General features: G+C 43.4%; 2 protein-coding genes across 2 annotated transcripts; one reads left to right on the top strand and one right to left on the bottom strand.

Moving 5' to 3' along the window:
* Positions 1 to 2,731: 2,731 nt before the first annotated feature.
* Positions 2,732 to 6,380, top strand: LOC102710985 (probable protein phosphatase 2C 48). The gene is made up of 4 exons (XM_040524093.1): positions 2,732 to 3,490; positions 5,046 to 5,481; positions 5,567 to 5,790; positions 5,898 to 6,380. The coding sequence occupies exons 1-4, from the start codon at positions 3,290 to 3,292 to the stop codon at positions 6,075 to 6,077; spliced, it is 1,041 nt and encodes a 346-aa protein (XP_040380027.1). The 5' UTR covers positions 2,732 to 3,289; the 3' UTR covers positions 6,078 to 6,380.
* On the bottom strand, positions 6,358 to 9,762 carry LOC102710701. Its single transcript, XM_015837078.2, has 8 exons — positions 9,434 to 9,762; positions 9,213 to 9,343; positions 8,308 to 8,385; positions 8,154 to 8,198; positions 7,944 to 7,988; positions 7,814 to 7,865; positions 7,260 to 7,356; positions 6,358 to 6,849 (listed from the first exon to the last, which is right to left on the bottom strand). Exons 1-8 carry the CDS (start codon positions 9,732 to 9,734, stop codon positions 6,684 to 6,686), a joined length of 915 nt encoding a protein of 304 aa, XP_015692564.2. The 5' UTR covers positions 9,735 to 9,762; the 3' UTR covers positions 6,358 to 6,683.
* Positions 9,763 to 10,187: the final 425 nt, after the last annotated feature.

Below are 10,187 nucleotides of genomic sequence, written 5' to 3'. Positions count from 1 at the left end.
GTATGTGCGTGTTATAAACACATCATTTGTAATGTGTTTCGGGAAAAAAAAATCATACCGTTGGATGGCGCAGATCCCGTAGATGATACCATGAGCTGTGGCACTAGTTCTTTTAAGTATTTTTTTAACAGATTAATCAATATTATCCCTTTTCTGGAACTTTGGAATTGGATAAATATATAAACCATATCACCTGTTTAAGGATAGGTTTTAATAGTATGGTTGCTAGTGCTGACCGTCCTACTACTATTCTTTGGAGAGCATGGACTCATTGCTGTATGATTTGATTCATCAGGAAAAAGAAGATCAACAAAAGCAATGGTCTAGCTAAATTCTATGCACAGCTTTGCATCTCTCGCATGGGCGGTTTGGCAGATCCACAACAATGCAAGGCGGCAATATTAAAGAAAAATGAAATTTTCTTGTAGCATTCATATGCATGTTGCTACCTCCGTTTCGTAAAATAAGATGTTTGGCTTTTCTGATTGTAATATTTGATCATTCGTCTTATTCAAAAATTTAGTATAAATATAAAAAATAACAAGTCATGTTTAAAGTTCTTTTGATAATAAAGTAAGTCACAAGCAAAATTAATGATATTTCCATATTTTTTTGAATAAAATAAATAATCAAACATTGCTAAAAAGTTAAACCTCCTACATTATTTCTGAGTACTAATTATTTCTTGCCTGCAATCTTGGAGGGCCTAGCTAGCTTGGTCAAGGAGAAGGATAGATGCAAAGTCTGGTTTTTCATTTGGACAGAAATGTTGAGTGGTATGCGATGAGGGCCTTTGTTGCAGAAACCTGTACTACTGTGCTAGAGACATGTGCTAGCCTATTGGTGGCATTTGTTTCTTCTTCTTCTTCTTTACTACTACCTTCGTTTCATAACTTAAGATGGTTTGACCTTTTTTTATAATATTTGATCATTTGTCTTATTTAAGAATTTAGTACAAATATAAAAAATGACAAGTTGTGCTTAAAATTTTTTTATAATAAAGTAAGAGCAGGTATAATAGCAGGCTATAAAAGAGATAAGATAAAAGAGCAGTGAGCTACAGATTTATAGCCAGTTGCAGCACGGACTCCAATGCACAGTGTGTGTATGATAGGTGGGACATGTTAGTATATGGTTTGTAGGTAACTATTGTATGAATTGGCTATTAGATTGGCTATAAAAGAACTGGAGTAGTCGGCTATACTATTAACCTTGCTCTAAGTCACAAGTAAAATGAATAATATTTTAATTTTTTGAATAAAATAAATAGTCAAATATTACAACCAAAAAAGTCAAATCTTATATTATAAAACGGAGGGAGTATTACATATTTGATCCATGTATATACAGGTGCAACTGCTACCAGCTACCCTAATGTCCTGTCATTTTGTACGAAATACCAATATTTATCTGATTTCAACAAGAAAAGCAATGTATCATTCATAAGAAATGTATAAATATAATAAAATAAGGGAGTGTCTAGATTCAGGGGAATGAAATTTTGGCCGCTTTTTCTCATTGTTTAGATGAAAATCTAATGGTTATCCTCACTCTACCAAAACCTGTTTAACTAAGTTCGTTATTTTTCAGAGAAAATTCTAAAGAACGGACTATTCTAATCTAAAGTCAAAACAAACTTACAAAGCATGAAATCTGCAAAATTAAATATAGAAGTATTCAAATTTATATAAAAATTAATTAAAACCATATATAATAATAAAATCATCGCTAAAATTGATTAAAATGGAATATTACATAGCTATGCAATTTCATGCTTAGCTGCAATGATTTGACAAAACATCATAAATTTTCAGGCATATGAAATCTCGTAAATACATTAGTATAATTTTGTTTTATATACCAACAACTAAATAAATTAATAAGAGCACAACAAATTTAACTTCAAAATATCTCTAAATTCAGTGGTCCTTCTTTTGACACCATAGATTAATAATGCACAACAACAAACATGTACACACTACACAGGAAGCCTTCAAGAGTTGTAGTCTTGTACTATTTGCTTTTTACTCCATTCAATGAAATTGTAATTAATCATGCGCTGGTTCCTGAAAAAAAAAATTGCAGTGATGTTCAACAACATCTATACTTGTTTATCTCGGCTCTAAAGGATTTCTAAATCCCCACTCCGAATGATCCACAATCTATACACGAACTGAATCTAAAGATATCCAAAATTTTGCAATCCCAAGTTATGAAGACCCATATCCCAAATCTATCCATAGTCCACATTAGACATAGAAACCATCAACAGAGACCATAACCTAACTAGAGACACCCCCTGCACATTCCAGAAAGTGCAATAGAACGAACTAGCACTGTTATTACAAGTCACAAAACCCTTATGCAGGAGGCATACATATATATCCACTTTGAACAACCATCGGGGGCGGAGCTACAATACATCCATCGAGGTCAGCCGATCCTGATGCTCTCCGAAATCCATTGTAATATTTAGGCAGCCAATTAGATGATACTAAAATTTAAATAAGATTACTTAGATTAGTGTATTCTGACCTCAGTTGCTCCGATGAACTAATTTTCTGCCTCCGCCTCCCGACAACGACGACAACAACAACAAAACGAAGGCCCCCCTGGTAATATCCACAGTCTCGGGGGGACCTATCCGCGAAAAGACCCACCACCACCATCAGCATTCCACACCGCGACGCACGCCACGGGACGCGGGGGAATGTTGCTGTGCAAGCGACGGCCAAGCGCGCGCACACGGCTCTTCTTCTTCCCACCACCACCACCATTACCTCTTCCTCCTCCTCCTCCTCCTGCTTTAAAAGCTCCTCTCTCGCGCGACCCCCAACCACAGGGGCGTGAAGAAGGGCACACGTACCGTTCGCGTCCATCACGCACGACGCCTCTCGACATCTCTTCTTGTTCTTGCTCTTCTTGGCCGTGTGTTCTTGATTGGTTGGTTGGTTCTTGGAACTGATCTGCGCGGCCGGCCTTGTCCGGGATAGGAGGATACGAGGCCGTCTCTTGAATCCGAAGGGTGGCGCCCAGGTGAAAACGTACGGAAGAGGGCAGCAGAGGCGGCCGGCGCCATGGTTTCTGTCCGTCGCCATGGCGTGGCGGCTGGCTGGTGCTAGACTCTACTTGCCGCTGACTCGCCCAGCCGAGAGAGAGAGAGAGAGAGAGGAGGCTTTGCCGCTGCGAAGGAAGGGGTGAAGTGAGTGAGAGATCGAGGAGGAAGAAGAAGAAGGAGGAGGAGCTCCGGTTTCGTTTCGGCGGTCGACCGGCGCGCCGAGCAGCCAATATGCGGCACATCTCGTCGCTGCTGCAGGGGCTGGCACGCTCGCTGTCGGTGGGGAAGGAGCGGAAGGCCGGCGACGACGACGCGACGGCGGTGCTGCGGACGTCGGGGACGCTGTGGGGCGAGGGCTCCGAGACGCTCGCCGCCGTCTGCTCCCGCCGCGGCGAGAAGGGCATCAACCAGGACTGCTCCATCGTCTGCGAGGTCAGCCTCTCCTCCTCTGCTTCTTTCCTCTCTCTCCCTCTCTCTCTCTCTCGCCATGTGAAAAACATTAAGCATATATCACAATTATTGGTGGCATATTAGCATGCAAATAGTAGTAGAAATGGCGCATGATTTTGAAGCACCCTATCAATGATAGAATTTGGATATTCAAGTTCAAAAATCATTTCTTTCCGTTCATAATTCGAGCCGATTTTACTCCACTGCATCCAGCTCCCTAATCCCAATCTACTGCTTGCTTGCCTCAAATGCTTCGTTTCAATTTTGTTCCTTTTTCATCGAGCAGGTTTTTATTGTGGTGAGATTTTTTGCGCATGCTGTCGTAATTCATTGTCCTTATTCATAATCTATGTGTTATAAAAAAAATATCTCTTCTTTTTCTTCAAAAAAAAAAGAGAAAAGTTTGGCGAATGTACTTGTGGTATAGGACTAGTTCTGATTTCTGACCACACAAGAAAGCAAACAGTTTTCCTGGTCCTGTGTACTTTCTATTTGACTTCTCTCTCAATTGTTCACCTAATCTTGTGATGCAGTTCGATTTGTTCTCTCCAGGACGATTAAGACTATTATTATTATCAGTTGTTATGGGTTAATGACAGTGTCGATTTCAGAGTTAGTTACCTAGACACATAGTTTTTGACACATGTTATTTCACCAAGTTCTTGGATCTAGTGTTTGTTTTTGGCTTCTAGGGGGTTTGTGATCTGTGTTGCCAAAAGGGCATTGGTTACGTGTCATTGATTCACTGAAGAAACCAAGGTATTTTGGGTTCTTGGTATATCTCACCTTTTTGGTTGTTGGTGTCTGGATCTAAAGCTGCTTTTGGTTAGTTAAACTTTGTGGCTAAGATGGATGGGAAGTGGATCACATCAGCACATTCTTGAGAGTTCTCCCTAGATTTGTTCTCATCCTAAAAGGGTTAACAAGGGTTGAATTTTGGGGTTTTGTTCTCATTTCTAAAGTTTACAGTAATTCATTGTGTAAGGTTCACAAACAATGATTTTTTTTTGATACTGTAAACAAGTAATGGAAGCAGAGGTTGCCTGCAATTAGAAAAGAATTATTTTTGCAAATCAGGCCAACCAAAGGAGCAAGGACAACCATGACCTACCAGCTAGCTCTACAAGGCTGGCTGGTTCAGTTGGTTAACCATGATGTCACAATGGAATCTTAATTTTTTTTCTATTACCCTGCATGATTGTACCCTAGAACGTTAAACAAATCCCTTAGAGCAGAACCACACACGTAATGTCAAAACAAAACGGAAAAAAACTCAAATTTATTTTTGCAAATCGTCGGTGTTTTAGGAAATATGAGTTTGAAAATTTATTTTAGAGTTGATTTTAGGTTTTTTTCTCGTATTTTTTTTATATTTATCTTTACAACACTAAAAACACATTCATAAAGTTTGACCCGTTCCATCTTTCGCGGTAAAAATTTGACAAAAAACGATGCAATTTTTTGATAATTTTCAGTTCAATTCTGAATTTTTCAAGTGAAATGGGTGGTGGTGCTCATGGCGGTCGGTCTTGTTCAGGGATTCGGGTGCGAGGAGGGCAGCGTCTTCTGCGGCATCTTTGACGGCCATGGGCAGTGGGGGCACTACGTGGCGAAGGCCGTGCGGGAGTCGCTGCCGCCGGCGCTGCTGCGGCGGTGGCGGGAGGCCATGACGCTGGCGTCGCTCATCGACGGCGGCGAGAAGAGGCTCTGCGAGTGCCAGTTCGACCTGTGGCGGCAGTCCTACCTGGCCGCCTGCGCCGCCGTCGACGAGGAGCTCCGCGGCAGCCGCCGCCTCGACGCCGTGCACAGCGGCTGCACCGCGCTGTCCGTCGTCAAGCAGGGCGACCTGCTCGTGGTCGCCAACGTCGGCGACTCCCGCGCCGTGCTGGGCACCGCCGCCGACGACGACGACGCCGCGTCCGGCGCCGTCGCCGCCGTGCAGCTCACCGTCGACTTCAAGCCCAACCTGCCCCGTAAGTCCGCGAGCTCCGGGACGACGCTCTCTTGCTCATGTATGGTAAATGCCTCCATTGCTGACGTGGTGAAGCTCGGGTGCAGAGGAGAGGGAGAGGATCATGGAGTGCAACGGGAGGGTGCAGTGCCTCGCCGACGAGCCCGGGGTGCACCGGGTGTGGCGGCCGGACAGGGAGGGGCCCGGGCTCGCCATGTCGCGGGCGTTCGGCGACTACTGCGTCAAGGACTGCGGCGTCATCTCGGCGCCGGAGGTGACGCAGAGGAGGATCACCGGCCGGGACCAGTTCGTCATCCTCGCCACCGACGGGGTAAACAAGAAACAAAAATAATAAAAGAAAATAAAAATGCCTCCTTTTTGTTCTTTCCTATATACAACGGCAGCTCGCCTCAACTTCTTCGTCTTCGTCTCCGGCAGGTCTGGGACGTGGTGTCCAACGAGGAGGCGGTGCAGATCGTGGCGACGGCGCCGGAGAGGGAGAAGGCGGCGAAGCGGCTCGTCGAGTTCGCGGTCCGGGCCTGGAGGCGGAAGCGCCGGGGCATCGCCGTCGACGACTGCTCGGCGATCTGCCTCTTCTTCCACTCGCCGCCGTCCTAAACACGCACCCAAAAAGGAAAAACCACACACCGACGAGAGAAAGATTAGAGTAGAAACAAGACAATGTCGCCGTCGTCGAGAGGCTCCAAAAGGCAGATTGCTACAGGCCGGAACATGCAATTTGCCGCCATGATTGGGACGGTGCACGACTGAGCTGGCCGGCCGGGCGGTGAACTCTGCTGCTGCTGATAGTGGATGACCGGGAAACCCTCCGGCTTTCACACCACCGTCCTTGTCATGGTGTCCGAGAACCAACAGCAGCCACACGAAAAGTCAGGGGGAAAAAAGATCAATTTTGTCTTCGTTTTTCTGCAATGTATATGGCTCCAGAATTTCTCTGGTGGTGGCAAAATAGTCGCTATTATTGTGGTACATCGTTACATCAATGATTCAACTCTCATGAGGGTCATGAATCACATCTTCCTCTGAACCTTGTGTGGCCTGAAAAAATCGCAACTTTGATCTCATGTGCTGAAGGCTGAACCATCAGGAATTATTTGGCAGGGTCCTGGAACACACCGACTGTCGGTTTGATAGACAGCAAAGCGAATGGAAGTTCAATCGTGGTGGCTGTGGAGTCGACGGTGTCTGTCTTCGTGGAGCTAGCTAGCCACCATAGCGGCTTTTTAGCGATTCTGGAGGCTCCTCTTCCATGATGCCAGCTCCAGTAGTGGCCAAGTATTCCCTTATCGTGGTCTTCCGGTCACCCAGATAGGTGTGGTCTAAGAAGTTGCTGTATGCTGGTTCTCCAAGATTTTTCGCAGCGAGGACGCTGCAAAACATTCAGCGTGAAAGGCGACTCTAGTATCAGAAGGACCAAAATTCAACATGCCTAACAAAGTAATGACTGATAATGACATTTCAATATAAAATGTGCTGCTACTGGCTAGCTAGAGTGTTCAAAGCAATGATTTCCCTTTGCTTTAGAAATGCGTTTCACTTTGAGATGACACAAAGCAATAACAACATTTTGTTTGAGAAATGCATCTTGCTTTAACATGACATTGATGGGCTGTAACAAAGGGGAAAAATATATGCCTAAAATAATTAGTGGAGCTAATTGGCTATAGTGGTTCAGATTATAATAAGATACCTTGTCTTATGTTAATCACAGACCAATTTAGTAAAAAGAAGCAGCTCTGCAGACTTTGCTCATAAGATGTTTGAACAACAAGCACTTACCAATGTCTAAGATAAACACGACAGGGTAAAATATCATCCCTCCATATTCTATCAATGTTGTATCGTCCATAGCGCTGATCATATATTTCCTTGCTTCCTACATAAAGAATCATTCCATATGGAATTAGACACAAAATCATAGCTATAAGTTGTCTACTATAATCCCTGAAAGCATATACTTTGTCTACAGAAGAATGCATTGATTTTACTTGAACGGTAAGACAAACATCCAAACTAAACAAATTAATCTAATTTCTCATGAAGGAAATCAACTACATGTTGCAGTATCCAGGGTCAACAGAAAACATAAGAACAATATTATAGAATCTGAAAATGACGTTGACGATATCGAGAACAGATTAATCTTTACTCAAAACATGAACAAGTTATATCCTAGAATTATGTGATCTCATTTACAATTAAACAAGAGTAACACTGTAACAGACTGTCCAGTATTGTCATAATATAGCTATCCATACCATTATATAGTAAGTGGCAAGATATTAAAATGAAATGTAGAACTGAAAAGGAAATCTGAATCATATAGATTAAACCTTTGCATCTCACTTGGAAATACTCTTCATCACTATAACGTGCACAGACAACCTGAACAAACAATTCAGCAAGCAGATAATTATTACAGGAGGAGGCAGAAGAAGTAAACGAGATATTACAAGCCCTTACTGCTGGATTTGCATAAGGCACCCCATCCAGTCCTTCAGGAACAACCTGACAGCATATTAGGTGCAAAGAAAATTAACTACAAATAATCAGAGAAGACAGTTTAGATTATAAATCCGGACTTTAAAAATGTATAAAAAAACTTTAGGCTTCAAGTGAAGAAACTGGAATCCTAACTTTAGTTTACCATCTAATGAATTAATTGGCACCCACCGCAAGAAATCTAAACTCATGCTCTCTCTCGATGAATGCTGGGACCTGCAAATATCAATTTTCAATCCTTACAGAGCAAAATCAGGTTCAGAAAAGATCCATTCCTTTGCCTTGAATAAAAATGAAACTTTATCGCTAGGGTAAACCATGGTACCTCTTCCTCCTTTATTTCAAATACAGTGACAATAATCAGCTCACCCTCACATGGCTCCACACTTAAGCTCGAGAATTCCTACAAGTCAGCATGGTGCTATAATGAAAACGAGCTTTATGGAAAATTCAATAAACAGATGAAATGTCCTAACAAAAGTACATACTAGCCTACACATATTCAAACAAACAAATTAGTCATGGAACATTTTTCATAGCTCAATGGAACAATGTACTTTCAATTCTGCGATGATCGTAAAGAGCAAAAGCAACAATCCACAATTATATATTATATGAAAGCTCCTCAAGCAGAAACAAAAATTTTGTCCCATTATACTTGTAGATGCAACCTAGTTTCCTTGTTTTGATACCATAGAACAGAATGCTGCCCGTTCCAAGTTGAGAAAGATATTTCTCATAATTTCATATGCACAATTAACTTGGAATTCCATTGTTGCTTCTTCTTTTTAGTCTCTTTAGTCTGCATCATTCAACTGTAGTGACAAATTAACAGCGAATTCACAAGGACAAATCCTGTATTCACAAGGACAGAGCCAATTCTAAAAGCATAGACAAGACTAGACAATTGGTTCTGTGACATTGAAATTTCCGGTGGTCTTGAAGTGTACTCCAATTTTTTAATGGTGGTAAACCTGAACTCATGAACTTCTGGTGTCACAAGACCAAACTTCCCAAATTCCAAATGCATCGACTTCAATTTACTCTTCTTGATGCTCCCATGAAACCACTCTTCAACAGCCAGAATTAAACAAGCTTCGGAACAAAAGGGAGCATGGCAATCAGCCAATCAGGCTCCAGAAGGGCAGCAATCTACGCTTCCCCGATGCTGCCAGAGCTAGTGCACAGCTACCAAATTTGATCAGGCACGAGATATCGTTGTATCCTGACCTTGGTGACCTCGATGGCGATGCCGCGCTCGAAGAAGATCGGGGCGGAGTGGGCGAAGACGCGGCGGAACCCGCGAAGCGCCGCCACCCGGAACCCCTCCAGCTCCGGGAACGTGCTCCTCGAGCTCCGCTCTGCCGCTCACAACCCCGAGCCAAATCAGGTGCGGGAACCGGGTTTCGGGGTCAGCGAATTCGAGAGTCCGCGTCCGCGGAGGTGCTCACCGGAGAGGAGGGAGCCGAAGCCGACGACGGATATGCGGCCGCCACCGGGGCAGGCGACGGCGGAGAAGTCGGCGGCCGAGTTCATCTCGGCCAAGGAAGCGTCCCCTCCTGGGGCCGCCGCGGAGGGGGAAGCCATGAAGAGGCGGAGGCGGGGGGTGGGCTCCGGCGGTCGCCGGAGGCGGAGGCGGCGGGGCGGCGAGAGGGCCCGCGGGAGGAGAAGGGCTGGGGCGTCCGATTTTGATCGGACGGCTGGGGGTGGCCCAGGGCGGAGTGTCGAGGCGGACGCCGCAACGCCACGCATTATTTCTTGTTCAGTGCCGTGCGCCGCTAATCACTTTGGTCGCCACTAGTACTGGTAACGTGGTATATGTTGAAATTTTTTGAACAATATACATCTCCTCGATGAAGAGATACATATTACTACCATCTCAATTCTAAAAATTGTAGTTATTTTAGTCAAAAAAATGTAAGTGTTTTTATGACTAAAATTAAAAAAATAATATAGTGTTTCTTAGTAAATGGGAAATAGACGTGATAGGAGAGCAGTTGGAAGTAGATGAGAAAAATTTTGAATATGAAATGGTTCATGGGATAAGTAATATTGTGAATAGTGTTATAAATATTTATATTTTAATATAAATTTATATCTAATAAATAATTGTACTTTAGAATGGAGGGAGTACCTTTTATTCCATCGGTCAAAAACATATTTATACATCTTTCTATCTCCAATGCTATTATGCTACTACTCCGC

This window comes from Oryza brachyantha, chromosome 5 (genome assembly GCF_000231095.2).
Source record: "Oryza brachyantha chromosome 5, ObraRS2, whole genome shotgun sequence".
In the NCBI taxonomy this organism is placed as follows: Eukaryota; Viridiplantae; Streptophyta; class Magnoliopsida; order Poales; family Poaceae; genus Oryza; species Oryza brachyantha.
The sequence above is the reverse complement of the archived record's forward strand: the minus strand, read 5'-3'. Positions and strand labels throughout refer to the sequence as shown.